Below are 14,467 nucleotides of genomic sequence, written 5' to 3'. Positions count from 1 at the left end.
ACGTCACCGAAGTAGGTCACGCGAAGAATGAACCGCGCGGAAATAAACCATTGTTAAGCAAAATCGCTCACGCTCGTACCGCAATTATTTCTGCCCGTTTTCGGTTTTCAGCGCACTTTATATTTGAGAGTGGAGGCTTGGCGATGTACAAGATAAATAGAGGAGTTGCTGGACTTATTCGAATCCAGGGAGAGGTGTCTTATTGAACTTTAAGTTAATCTGTAGACACTGTTTCGAGAAATGGTCAGGTATCTACTTGGCTTGAGCCTGAAATGTGGCTTTGTCCTCCAACAGAAAAAGATAATACACGAATAAATACAGCGTGAACCAGTGTGTTAAATGAGGACTTTGTTAACAACGTACAATCGTGAAGAACTCCTTTAAATTTTAAGAACTTACTGACCGAGTGGGAGGGGCTGGACTGGGTAGAATTCAGCCGCAGGTCATGAAGTACAGTTTGAGCGGATCTGGGTCAGTGAGTCATGACCGAGAAGCAAATATCTCGTGTCCCATCTCATTCATTGAGAATTGCATTCGACGACCACCTCTTTTTCTCTTTCTTATTTTCCTCTTTCAGTGAACTCGAGTTTGTTTGTTTTCCCATGAAGATTGACATCGTTGGCTCGGTGCAACTTGCACGATTCTTAACTCATCAACAATGGGGTATAACTTTGACACTTCCGTGCGGTCCACACGAATTCAGTTCTGTCGTTAATAACAGGGCGAGAGTCAAAACGAACATCACTTGAGTAAAAGTTAACGGGAAAGTCAGATCAAATTTGACACCAAATAGGTACTGAGAACTCTCGACGTAATATTCAAAATACTTTGGGGAAAGCCACTTTAAGCCGATCCACTTTGCGAATGTGAAACGGCGGGGGACTAGCTTAGAGCAACACGGACAGCTGTTGTAGAAAGGAAAACATGGAGAGTTGAAACGTTAAAAACCTTCCCCCCCCCTAAAAATACTTTAATAATGCAATATGTTGTAATGGGATGGCTGAGAACCACTCAAATCAGGAATTCAAAATATTTAACTATAATTAATTCAATCACAAGTAAATTTCGCAATGAGGGATTTAAAACATTAAACGATATATGAACAAACCCAATCCACGCATTTTGTCATAGTTTCCTCGGGAGGTGCACGCTTGTGTATCTCGTACCCTATTTACAATTGAATCTGCGAATTTGATAATAGCTCCATCCTAAAGTAACATATATTAAATCTGTTCTTTGGTTCAACCCATTCTTATTGCAAAGTAAGAACTCTGATTTATAATACAACGCAAATATCTTTTGAGGGTCTGTACTGGGTAACATAAGAATCAGACGCTGTTAACCCTTAAGCTCCTAAGAGTGATTAGCATTTAATTTCCCCATACCATATCACCCCTGAATCAAACAATAAGGTAGGGAGAATAAGGAAATGATCCCGAACTAAAGAAACTCTTGATTGTTAACCAGATTCTCCTTGTTAGCACCTTAGGAAATGTATAAAGAACAACATGGAGAATATCCATGCTGATGTCAGGATGTAGAGGGTTAATGTTTCACTTGGTAAGGTCACACAACTGGGCAACGTTTCGTATGGTCGCGGTAAGAGGCCGTGACAGTGTTAATCGCTTCTGTCACGGTGGGAAGTCTTTGAAGCGAACTTCATGGTAATGGCCAGACAGGACACCACTTTTCCGCCAGCAACATCTGTCATGTGTCGGTTAAAACAACGGGTTCCTCACAGAACATATCGTCTATCAAAGCAAAGCAAGGATTACACACTCGGACAAGTTGTACGTATCCAAAGGCTGGAATTCTGAAAAATAACAGAGAAAAAAAAACTTGAAAATCAAACAGGTCCATGATTGCCAACAAGAACAGAGCGTAAGTATACGCTATCGTAACATAATCTTGCTATTTGATTAGCTAACTGAGCTGACACAACTACTGTCTCGAACTAAGCCTTCATATTGTGGGCCGTTTTTTTTTTTTTTGGTTTTTTGTTACTGTAGTTAGTTTGTTTCTTTGTTTCATACAAACCAGGAAAAATGTTAGAAGACGAGGTACAGCTAAGAAATCCGCCAAGGTCCGGTGGGGAGGGGAAAGGAAGTAGGCAGTGTTACTGTATGCGATTTTCTTTTTAAAGTAGATGAAAGCAATATTAAACTCACGGTGTTGATTGATCTGTGCAGTTGTGACAGAATACTCGACCACAGCATCGACAATGATGACGCCTCCTTGTCTATGGGAATAAGACCAAAGTTACAAGTACATTCAGGCTAATTTACTTCATTCATTTTATTTTGAGAGTCCACTCTATCTATTGGCTTCCCTCTCCAACCTAAATGACAAATTAAGTTATATTGAAAAAATAATAATAACATTAATATTGTAATGCTTGCGCTTGATCGTTATAACTAAATTCTTTGAATTATAATATACATTTTTTTAATTTTAATAACAATCCTTAAGAAAAACGTCACAAGTACTTTCAGCTCAAAAAAAAACAAAAAAAAAGACACTTCTCTTTACGGACACCCCCAAGTCAAAAGACGCAAACTTTGTTCCAGGCTGAAGAAATATGCTCCAAATCTTTAATCTTTGTATTTGATCACGAGTGTATATAAAGGATGACGGTACCAAAGGTAACTACTTTACGCATGCGCACGAAACTGAGCTGCTACAATTCTCGTCCCCGGGGACCTTGGTTCTTCTGATCACCAGGTAATCTGGGAACGAGAATGAGCTGCTAAAATCAAATAGAGGTACAGATGTATCACATTTAACTCACCTGTGTGAAGGGGGCTCGACACCTGCTGTTTGAACAGTAATTAACAAGCTGCAGGAAAAAAAAAGAAGAAAAGAAAAAGCTTTTCAAGATGAATCTCAATCACAGAAGAACTTTTACTGGTTTTAAAAATCCCATCCTCACCTCATCCGGGACCCACGTTAGTCTGAAATTGTTTTGCATGTGAAGCACCTCGGCCCGGTCCTTCTCCGCTTGTTTAAGCCGCGCGCTGGCCTTGAATATACAAAGATAAATCAATTAATTTAATTAATCAATCAATTTAAAAGAGTCAGGTTGGACACCGCTAATTTGGGGGCCTGATGAGTTTTTGCATAATCGTTTGATATTGAGAAATTCATAATAAAAATGCGTCACTTATACACCTAGTGTAGATTTTACCACACGACAAAGCTTCGACGAACAAAAATATACTGAGGGCTACTCGCCAAACGACAGGAAACAATTAGCAGGTGTTCCACTTAACACATGCAGCGTTACAAAATAAGCACTGTGTCAGATTTTGTGCGCAGCAACTAACCTCTTGAAGAGCCGATTCCGTTTCTTGTCGGATTTTAGCCATTTTGTTGACATATGTAGCTTCGCACTGTTGAAATAAAAGGCTTCAAGTAAAAGTTAAGTTCCAGTCAAGGCCTAATGGATATAAGTCAGGGTGATGTGATTTGTTGTTGAGGTCTTGAAAATGGTCGTCAGTCGAAAAGAAACAATGGTAGATTGAGAGCAAGAAGAGAAGGATCAGAGAAAAGAGGGTTATCATTTAGATGGAAAAGATAAACAAAGCAAATTCCGTCACATCATTTGCTGACATATGCACAGTTTATTGCCAGTTGTGTAACGTGAGAGTTCCTGACCCGTTTTAAGGCGATCTCCTTTTGTTCTCGTGCAATATCTATCTCTTGCTGTAACCTTGTGACCTCTTTTTCGTGGGCCTGAAACATGTCATGTTAATAACAATTATTGGTAGGCAAAAAGGCTAGCCTGTTCCAGGCGTTCCAGATGTTCATGTAATTCGTTGCCTTTGTTGGTTACCTCATGCTCAATTAGGTTAAGAAAGCTAATCTTTAATTTATCGGAAGAAACCTACTTATCGGCAACAGCTGCAACCTGCTTTAACCAATCAGAACGCACAAGCTTCCTAACTACCCAATAGTAGATAAAGAGACGATATAATTTTAACTCCGTTTTGGAGTATTTTCCCGCGCTTAAAAAGGACTGCCTACGTTCCCTATTTAACAACGATCAAGTGCTTTCCCAAGCATTTCAACACCTACACTTTTCGCAAGCTTGAAGCCCGCTACATTACGTAACTATTTCAATATTTATTGCTGGATAAATACCTAACACTTCATATTTGAGCTTCATACCTCAGCAGCACTTGCTATTGACTGCATCAGCCTCTTACAGCGCTGTTCTGCGTCGTCCCTCTCAGCCTGACATTTCATCAACCTTTCCTATAAAGAAACGAAAACAGCAAGGAGCGTTTACAAGGTGCGCTCTCAAGGGCTTAAATCAAAGGTGAATTGCTAAGAGGATACAGCCCTTTATAAACATATTGTGCAAAACTTCACCGACTGAAGCTACAAGTCTTGCTGAGGGGTAGGTAAAAAGTATAACACTTGAAACACCTATTCATCATATTTTATCAACTTTAATCGACCTCTATATCTTCTCTTTGAGTTGCATTCTAACCTCAAGCTTTGAAGGGTTGGCCGTCACAGAAGGCAACAAATCCGATCTAATGATTGGCTCAACGTCAGCTCTTGGAATGTTATACGACGGAGAACTGGTACCAAAACTCCAGGTCCCTGGACAATAAAAAAAGCAAGAGCACATTTAATTAAGAAGGGTTGAACTAAAAATCAGCGAACAAAGTGGCGGTCTAATTTCTCATTTACTTCTCTTGTGGTCATCTCGGTATTCCGGAAAAACCTATCGCCGGCAAGTTTTGGTCTTACAAATGTTTTTCCAGTATTTCTGCAAGTATAGCTATCAGTGTGAATTTAGTAACTTACCGTTGGTCTCAGGACGCAATTCTTCACAAGAATTGTGTTTACGAAGCCCCTATTGAATGGGAAATTGACAAAAATATAGCTTAGCCTCAACTAATCTGCAAAAATTTTAAAAACTAAACAAAGTAAGAAAAAAGTGGTAAAACAAAATCGTGACTCGAATGTTGTGACTCACCCTGTCCAGGGATTTTGTGAAGTCTTCCCTTCTCATGAGTTCGGGCGTCTTTAGAAATCGTGAACTTTTCGCGTCATTACCTGTGAATCAAACCATCAACATGTTCATTTAGCTTTATAACCACGATAACAAACACATTTTGATAATATGAAGAATATGATGACCTCAAATAAATACCGCCAAATGGAAAGGGGTGGGCGGGGGAGGGGAAAGTGGGGGAGGTGAAAAAGTATCTAATAAGTCAAACAACAAGCTTTTGGAAACAGGTAATTCCAGACAGAGTCGCTATTATATTTCGATGCGAGAGAGGTAGAAAATGTAACCAAGGGATCGCCCATAGAGATCTCGAGTTTGGCTAATAATAATTTGTCTACACCCGGAACTGACCTTTCGATTCTTTTTTTGTACGGTCCAGAGGTATGATTTCTGTAATGTGTCTCAAAACGGTTGCAACGTAAATCTTCAACATTTGATCCTTGGTTGAAAAACCTACACAAAGGCCCGAAAAGAGAATAAGAAACAATTCACTACATGTGGACGTTGTCAAACTTACAGGTATTCTAATGAGAAAGCATGTAAAGGCAAGAACACCATTCAAGCGGCCTAAATTGCCGAATGGTATTGCCGTCTGTTTTATCAATGTGTTGCAACCCTGCTCCCACATGTCTCTTTGATTTCATTAAATCTCTCGGTTGGTACACTTACTGGCCTCCTTTTCTCGGTCCGTACGGTAAGTTATAGAACCTCGTTTTTCCTATTCGGATTCATGGCCCGCGCGAAGCTATTAATCGGAGCGGAAAAAAAAAGATCTGCAACTTACAGTACGGATCTCGAACTCAGTTAGTAAAAGGTATTCATGTAACAGGAAAGGCAAACTGACTCACAATTATGTACTTGACAGAGCCTATCTCGGTTTCTGTACTACTTTGTAATAATTACATTTGAGAGAACGTACCTGATGGAGTTTGCAACTTTTCTTGTAATTTCTGTACCGCAACATCCACTGAAATAACATAATTTAACTTGAGAAAACAAAAAAAGTTTGCATACGATCTAAACGGGCAGCTGTTCTGACTTTAAGACATCCACTAGAAGGGTAAAAATACCGTGACTATGCATTTTCAAGGAGGTGAGCGACGGTCAAAAATAAGGAGAGGAGTAAGGGTGGGGAAGTGATTTTTCGTTTGCTCAATCGAGTGATAACCAGTTGAACGGTAAATTGCTCATCCTTATGCACCTGTAGACGTAGTATCTGTACCCATCTACAATATGTAATACCTGACTGTAGACTGTCCCTTACCTTCTACAGCTCTTAACAGCTGCACTAACTCCTGTTTGCCCCCTGAGCGAGCTGCAAGGTCTGCAGCTGTCTCCACTGTATCTGTCAAGGCAAATATGACAGCACCCATCTACAGGTAGATAAAATTCAACTTGTTAAACATTGACTTCGAATATTTATTGTCAATTTGTCAATGATTGACAGACTAACTGACTGACTGGATGAAAGACAGACAGACAGACAAACTTGTTCCTTCATTTACTGTTACAGACTGACAAATTAAAATTGGCAGTACCTGAATAAGAAGCTCACCACACTCAACATGGCCATCACTTGAACCTTTCCTAGATGAGGAATAAAACCAACCAAAAACGTAAAACAAAAGTTTTATTGACAACAATTCTGCAGTGTACCATACTTTCCCTCACACTATTAAGTATTTCTTACTTTTCAGGCCTGCTACATGTATTCCTTTAGTCAAAATACTTAAAGCCAACCAAATTGAAAAATTTTCCAGATCATCAGAAATCATTGATAACAAGTATTTCCAGGCCTCCTATTTTTTAACTCTCTCTGCAGAAAAAAAATTGTCTGAGCCAAAGTCACCTACCATGCTAAAGCATGAAGAGGGGTCCATGATTTCTGGAAAGAGATGTAGAAATAAACAGTTATTTTAAATCAATATTAAATCTACTTTTTAATTACCGGTAATAGAAAAAACTGTACATGTATCAATAAATAACTAAATATGACAATCAATGGATTATGCTGCAGACTATCACCAAAATCTTTCACTTGATTATAATGTGGTCATATCTTCTATAACAATAAATAATCTTAATGCCAAAAATCAATAATCATCTTGATCAAGATAACAGGAAAATTGTGAACTTACACTGTTTGTGGCTTTCACATCTGCATTCCTTTCCTATAAAGATATGATGCAAAATACAAAGAGTGAGGAAGGACATCAAAGAAATTAAAACACAACAATCCAAAAGGGAGCATAAATACACATGTAGCTGTTGTCCTGTTGTAATTTGGGGGGAGGGGTGGCTAACCTTTTTATCTCACTGAAGCAGGAAGGGGGTAGTCTTTTGAGGGTTAACTCTTCCAGAAAAATTCAGGGTCTTGCAATTTGGGCATCCATTAGCTTTAGTACTCAATGTGAACCTTTGCCTTAATAGTTCTTATTATCAAGCTTAATTTCATTCAGTAATTGTTACATGCAAAGTCTTTGATGGTTAAAATTTCCTATTTAAGATGATTGTCAAATTAATATGGGTCATATAACAAAGGGGTAATTGAGAATCAACCCGGTGCACAAAGTTACTTATTTGAGCATAAATTTCAATGGCAACATATCTATCAGGTATCATACACTGTTAAGCAGTTGACATTAATATTTACCATTAACAGAGCCACACAAGGAAGATGTCCACCTTCAGCTGCAAAAAATAGTGGGGTATTTTTGTCCACATCTACAAGTGAACAGTGAAAAGTGAGACTGCAATCAATTTACCAATCAAATATATTTTTATAATGCTCCTACTGTATTCAATATATAATAAATGTAAATTACCATTTCAAATTACAATTACCCCCGTTAAACAAATAAATGAAATTAAATTTGAAGTAATACCTCTTATATTCACATCAACATTGTCATTCAGAAGAGTCACCATGGAGTAGTGGTCTCCTAGTTAGAGAAAACATTATGCGTATTATCACATTAAATATTCAATGCAATGAAAAATATATAAATAAACATATCAAAATAAAAACTTAATCTGGATTTCAGCTCTGAATCATTTTATGAAAATTCTTGAGCATTAAGATTGTTAGTTTGAGATAAGATTAATTCTGAGTAGGTCTTTAAGAGAGGTAGGTGACACGGAGTTTGGAAATGAAGAATTTCACCTACAGTGCAGTTCTAACAGAATTCTGTTTTGTTAAACAGAAGATCTCTTCCTTTCATTCAACCTCCACTAACTGCAATCTTATGGCAACACATTTGTGCAATATATATGGAATAGCATAATTTTTATCAGTGCACTGGGCTAAAAACTGGTTTTGTTTAAAAGACTCATTCTTTACTATACCTGTCTTGGCAGCCTCAAAAAGAGCCTCTTTCTTCTTCTCAGGAGACAGACGAGACAACGATGACACAACCACAAATGAGTCTGATCTCACTGAAGACACTGAGTCAACTATGGAAAAATAAATCATGTTATTAAGATTAATTTTATTTATCAGCAATGTTATCTATGGGAACTACTAATACACCATTGAATGAGACTTACACACTCAGACAATGGAAAGATGCAAGATCAAGATCAAGGCAAGTGGCTACAAAAAGTGCCTATGCATTGATTTTACAGCAAACTCTCCAGAAACTTTGGGGTATCAATTGCAATTAAAAAATATGCATCATTAAGACAAGTACAGTTTAAAGAAATCTACAATGTATAAGTAAATGATAATCTTTAACCACACCTCTCCCTGTTCTGGCTTCCTCAATAGCTGAGAGTGCTTTCTGTGTATTCATCTCATCCTCTTTTTGTTTGATAAGACATCTTGTACACACCTACAACAAGTCCATGAAACCTCAGGGTTTAGGGTTAGCAATGTGTTATTATCTGCTTGGTGAAGTAGCTGCCAATAAACGCACCCTTTTGAAACTATCAATTTTGCATACCATAAGCAATAATTGGTCTATGATTTAAGTAATTAAGTACATGTAGCATGCCAACTGTGCATTAAAAATTCATTTTGTGCATCTAAATTGAGTGATTTCTTTTTAAGGCAGATTTTTTTATTTCAATAACTAATCAGAAATTTCTGCAGGGAACTAATTTTTGCAACTTCCTGTTCAGGCAGCAGATTGTAAACTAGTGTGAAAACAATTCTATAAAATAAACCAAGGAATAATTTTTAACTAAAGTTACCTTTATACCATTGTTGGCTACCACGTGACAAGTAACACATACTGCTGCACAACATGTGCGGCAATGGGACCTTTCAATTCAAAGAAGAGAATAAAAAAACCCTGTCATTTGATAGAGCATAAATATATCATTTATTTTCAATAAACTGCTCAGTATAACAAAATGCAAAACGTACTTGTAATAAAGAATCTCTATAGAACTGTAGGTGTTGGTAGGAGTTCTCCATAGGGAGCAATTGCAAGTTTGTAAGCATTCTGAAAAAGTACTAACCTTCCCTTCACTAGGTTAGTTCCCCAATACTTGTGAAAAACTGATCCACACTTTGAGCAATTCTGTGTGAATTAATAATATGTGTTATATTATTAGTCACAAATCAGCATTTAAACTCTTAAGGGAAAGCACAAGTCCAAGCTTTTCATATCCCAAATTCAAGAACTAGTTGAAAAGCATGTGAAGACACCCTCAGGAAGGAATCATTCTGATATTAAATTCACGCTTTCTAAAACTGCTTGCATTGTGTGTATCACATGGCAAAATTTCAGATGTGTATGAAATTTTCATACAAGACAAATTTGAAACCCAAAGCAGGACTGTGCCTAGATTTAGTTACTGCATACAGGCAAATATAAATGAAGTCAATTTAATTTACCAAAAGTTACTGAGAATATCAGCACCTACTTTACCAGAAATATAAAACAGAGTTTGCATTGAGGATAGGATACAGAAGAAGGATGTAAATCACTGAGAAGACTTCCCATAAATCATCATAAAATGTACGTTGGGAAGTTATTTGGTGCTGTACTTGTGGGTATTGGTGTGGTTTATGGATTAATTATTTAATGAATTTGTAGAGGCCAGCAAAGTTGGCCGAAAAAAACACAATGTAATCTCTCATACACATTCAGTCCATATATTCCTCTTTAATAATGACCACAATAATCTCCATATCAGGAACAGTCTGGCAATTCAAGGTTGTCGAATGTGTTCTTAACCCTTTAACTCCTAAGATCTGATTGTTAATTCTCCCCTCTAGCTGCTGCACATTTCCCTGTAAATTAGTTATGAGAACTTGGTGCTAGATCAAGATAGCATTTTATACCTGATAAGTTTGAATATTCTCATAACCTGTTTGCTGAATTATGTATGGATATTATAGGGAGAAGTTTCATGTTCATCACTTCTGGGAGTTAAAGGGTTAACAGATGGCTTTTAAATTATTCATTAAAAAGAAAACTTGGCAAACAAAAAAAAACACATACAGCATAGGAAACTACACCCCAAATATTCTATCAGTAGTACTCTAAAATAATATGTAAATACAGCAAATTATAAATACCAACAAAATCTGCAACTAAGACAATTAATTAAGTTTAAATGAATTTTTACAATTGTCACTGATGGTTACCTTGCATTCACAGGATTTGTAAGACTTTTTACAGTCACTGCATTTCCTTAAACCAGGATCATTGCCTGATAGACAAAACAACAAATTAATTGTCGAAAAATAGGCAAAGTTATTTGGCAAAGTGTAAGACTTAGTCTCCCTCACAGCAGCTATTGTTCTTTAGTATAAAAAAGCAACCATTGTTGTCAGAGTTGCTGCAATAACCCCCAGCTTCCAAGCAGAGTCTGGGTACCAAATCTTGTCCATAAACCATTTGCAACATGTACAAGTACATGAATCTTTCGACTACATGTAGTTTCTTTCTGATTATAAAATTTATTGGCATTTCAACCAAAGAAATGCACACTGTTCACAGAACGCATAAAAACTGGCCAACACCGTTTAAAAAATACCTGTAACTCGCTTCTTAGGATAAACCCCTCTCTTGTAAACCCCCACCCCTCCCTCCTCACAATTAAGTCGTGAGCGTTTTTGGGTTTATGACCTGAATCACGAGTCCGTAGTCGTTTTCCTTTCACCCACCTCATCCTTCTGTTCTTCTGTGTTAATAGTTGACAGAGACTTGTTTAAAAAAATAAGTAATGCAGGTGGTTAATCGATACAAAAGAAAAGCGTAACAAATACTCCAACCGTGAAACAGTGAACAATATTATCAGATGTTGGCCAGATGTTGGCTCGGGTTCACTGAAAAATGATGCGCATGCTGCTGCCTATCGAGCACTTCTCAAAGTTTTTTTTTTTTTTCAGAAATGCTGCCTATCGAGCATTAAAACTATAAAACATGACTGATTTGGTGTTGTTAGCTGATACTTTAACATTAAAACGGCAAGCTATGATCGCACCCTAAATACACAATGTTTCATAAGTGATCTAAACATTGCTAATATTGTAAACACACATGCACCAAAGAAGAAGAGTCAATAAAACTGCTATGTATAGCTGCATAACCTTAAGAGAAGTAAAAAAATTTCAGTTTACCCAGTGAATCGATCACCTAGAGAACGACAAATTATAAAACCTGAGAGGATGTTGCATCGTTGTTATCGACACAGAAGTAGTCATATGACTAATTCACTAAAATATGAACTGTGCCCCACGAAAAAATAAAAAAAACGGCATTAACAAAAATGCTGGCAAAAAAAATTAACATACCTTCGCTTGAAGTCGAGCTGCAAGAGCTTTCCATCGCTTTCTTCAGCTTTAACGTTTCTCTAATGCGTCAAAATTCTAGTTTCGCACAGACACTTAGCGACAAAAACAAAGTTCGCAGATCACCGTTAGTGCTTAGCAACCAGGCCTGACAGTCACGCGAAAAATTGAGGTGTCTGGTTGCCTTTGTAGAGGGTCCCCCCTATTTTATTAAAGTGGTCGACGCTATTTGTTTTCTTGTGAAACAAAACCAAACCTTTCAAGAAAGTAAAGCTTGAGAGGAGATCACCTATACTTGAAGATCACCTGGAAGAGTGGCCAACTATTTAAAAACGAGAATATTTTAAGTACATAATTGGGAAAAAATGATGGGCAATGTTAGTAGCATAATGTGCTCCTTTTGTTTGCTCTGCTCAGTCGACAAGGGGTAAGCCGACACCCACTCCTCTTGTTCCACAGAAACTTTTTAGGCCTTTCCTGCTGATGCAGCGTTACATATCACTGTATAGAGGAGAGAGGGTACCTGCTGATCAAATCATGCATCTGACCGAGGGCATAGTTCGGTGGGGTCCTGAGGCGCCCGTGACTCCCCTTCTGTAAGCCTTTTTTGTCCCATAAGTAAAACGCGGCGTGGAGGTCGACATGAAAATCTGGTGAGTACCCTCTGTTTGACACAGTGTAGCCCCCTTTGGAAAATCTTGGCTACGCCCCTGCCGGGAATGCACATATTACTGTTTGTAGGAGAGAGGGAACCTGCTGTCTGCTGATCAAAGCATGCATCGGGAATGGGGGGGGGGGGGGGGGGGGGGGGGTGCATAAGCGTGAAAGGATGGATTCTTTGACTTCAAGTATACTAGTTTTATTCTCACCGTGCGGCAGATTATTTACGTCTAAATTTTAATTACAGTCATTTGCATGTTGGTACATGAAGCTAGTTTACAGGTAAATGCTTTTTTTAATACGCCCGTAGGCGTCACTTATTGAGAAAAGAACTTCTCTCCCTTACTAATTTGATAATCTAGGCTAAGTGGTTATCCTCCCCTTTTAACTGCAGGGGAACACATTAAAACTTTCTATAATCTTAAAATGAAGATTCTTTCCAATTTTTTTAATTTATCAGTATTTTTTTTTTATTTTACCATCAAGTAAAAACGTCAGGTCATTAGAGAACGGTCATCCTAGGAGAATTTTTCTTACTTTCCGCGTGTGGTTTTCATACCTGATCTACCCACTGAGTTTTTATCACTCTTCGGCTCTTAAGTGTACCAGAATCTTTGTGAAATGCTCCTATTTATGTATAACCCGCGTAATTGAGAAGGCTGCCTGATTATTTCTCGAGTTAGAGTTTACAGGATTCCCCGCCTCTTGTCTTCTGACAGGACTGGCATGGACACAGCATGAAGCGGCCATCCCCTCTCGAAACTCTGGAAGTTTCAGTGCGTAGACAATTGCATTAATAAACGAGTTACAATAATTTAAAAAGACCGAAAATACATAATATCTCCACGATATTTCAACATTAAGTAAATGTAAGTCGCTCACGACAATTAAAGGGAGCCAACAGATTAATGTGGGGATAGAAACAAGCAGCAGAGTCTTTGTCAAACGCACATTTTGTGCATCTCTGTTTTGTTGTTGCGTAGCAACGCTTCCTTTACGAAACTTTAACCAAATGGCGACGTAACAAGCCACTATGATAAGAGATAAGACCACTCCCATCAATATCCAAAAGTAGATGTAGAACTTTCCTGAATAAAAGAGAGAACATCCTGAGTGAAGAAATGCTAATGCCCAAATGAAAAAAATAACAATTTTGTAGTGTCGCACCGTCAGAGATCGGTGCTTAAATGGTCGATAGATGGCGTGAAATCTCTCATAGGATATGCAAGTCACTGATAATAACGAAGCCGCCGAAAAAATACGATCAACCACGAGGTAAAAATAAAAAATGGGCAAGTCTGAATCTCCCATTGTCCAAAGCTGATAGAAGTACACGCCGAGTTCGAAGTAAATGAAGAATGGAACCGATAGAACTCCGTACATGAAATCAGCAAACGCCATATTAATGACAAGATATAAACTTTTTTTGCCAAGTCTCTTGTTAACAGTAAAGAGAACAATGGTGACGAGGTTTCCAACGACGACCAAAACACAGATCAGCGCAAAAGCGCTGCACATTGCAATGCCTTCAGTACTAGAGGGTGAACTGCCATTCACTGAACTCGATTCATTCACTTTGCTGATGTTTGCCACCATAGCGTTCCCCGTTATATTCCTCATTTGGTTTTCACTCTCCTCGCTAAAATAACAACAAGTGCCATATGAGCGGTAGTCACGTTTTATTTTCTCGTGTAGTGACTGACTAGCCAATCGTATATTGAGTAATTACCCGTCTTTCAGCCTTTAAATGGATTGTGAAATAAACTTTTCGTCGCATCTGTTACTCCATGCGCATTAAAGCTGTCCTCGATTTCAACCCTTAGCTTATCAAAGAAGATTCTTGTCCATTGCCTTTAATTTAGCAAAATTTTGTCTCTGATGACGTATCTCATTGAAGTATTTGTCATTTTTTAATTATTTTTGACTGAACTGTGACAAGCTCTATCCGCCAGGGATTTGTAGACGAGGAAATGAAAACGCCATATATTGTTCATTATCATCCAAAGGGTGTTTCGGGGTAATTGAAATTTCCTCTCTGC

At 38.0% G+C, this 14,467-nt stretch overlaps 2 protein-coding genes across 3 annotated transcripts in view; one reads left to right on the top strand and one right to left on the bottom strand.

The window, feature by feature from the left end:
- Positions 1–340, top strand: part of LOC131792793 (T-complex protein 1 subunit theta-like) — a 9,681-nt gene extending 9,341 nt beyond the window's left edge. The window contains exon 18 of the mRNA XM_059110198.2: positions 1–340. This exon is cut by the window's left edge and continues 234 nt beyond it. The gene's annotated coding sequence lies outside the window, so the exon portion shown is untranslated.
- Positions 341–1,441: 1,101 nt separating this feature from the next.
- LOC131792792 (uncharacterized) lies at positions 1,442–11,900 on the bottom strand. 2 transcript variants are annotated; one of them, XM_066172240.1, is made up of 25 exons: positions 11,772–11,870; positions 11,142–11,180; positions 10,620–10,684; positions 9,485–9,546; positions 9,215–9,284; positions 8,763–8,853; positions 8,369–8,476; positions 7,909–7,965; positions 7,677–7,747; positions 7,162–7,194; positions 6,877–6,908; positions 6,562–6,610; positions 6,288–6,396; positions 5,943–5,990; positions 5,375–5,476; positions 4,988–5,067; positions 4,816–4,864; positions 4,493–4,608; positions 4,168–4,254; positions 3,655–3,732; positions 3,324–3,389; positions 2,930–3,019; positions 2,789–2,836; positions 2,169–2,239; positions 1,442–1,813 (listed from the first exon to the last, which is right to left on the bottom strand). In XM_066172240.1, exons 6-25 carry the CDS (start codon positions 8,812–8,814, stop codon positions 1,708–1,710), a joined length of 1,452 nt encoding a protein of 483 aa, XP_066028337.1. In that variant the 5' UTR covers positions 8,815–8,853; positions 9,215–9,284; positions 9,485–9,546; positions 10,620–10,684; positions 11,142–11,180; positions 11,772–11,870; the 3' UTR covers positions 1,442–1,707. The 2 variants fall into 2 exon arrangements, with proteins under 2 accessions (XP_066028337.1, XP_058966180.2); XM_059110197.2 differs by lacking the exon at positions 11,142–11,180 and having other exon boundaries at positions 11,772–11,900.
- Between the last annotated feature and the right edge of the window lie 2,567 nt (positions 11,901–14,467).

The sequence above is a fragment of the Pocillopora verrucosa genome, chromosome 9 (assembly GCF_036669915.1).
Source record: "Pocillopora verrucosa isolate sample1 chromosome 9, ASM3666991v2, whole genome shotgun sequence".
NCBI lineage: Eukaryota > Metazoa > Cnidaria > Anthozoa > Scleractinia > Pocilloporidae > Pocillopora > Pocillopora verrucosa.
This window is presented reverse-complemented; position numbering and strand designations above follow the sequence as displayed.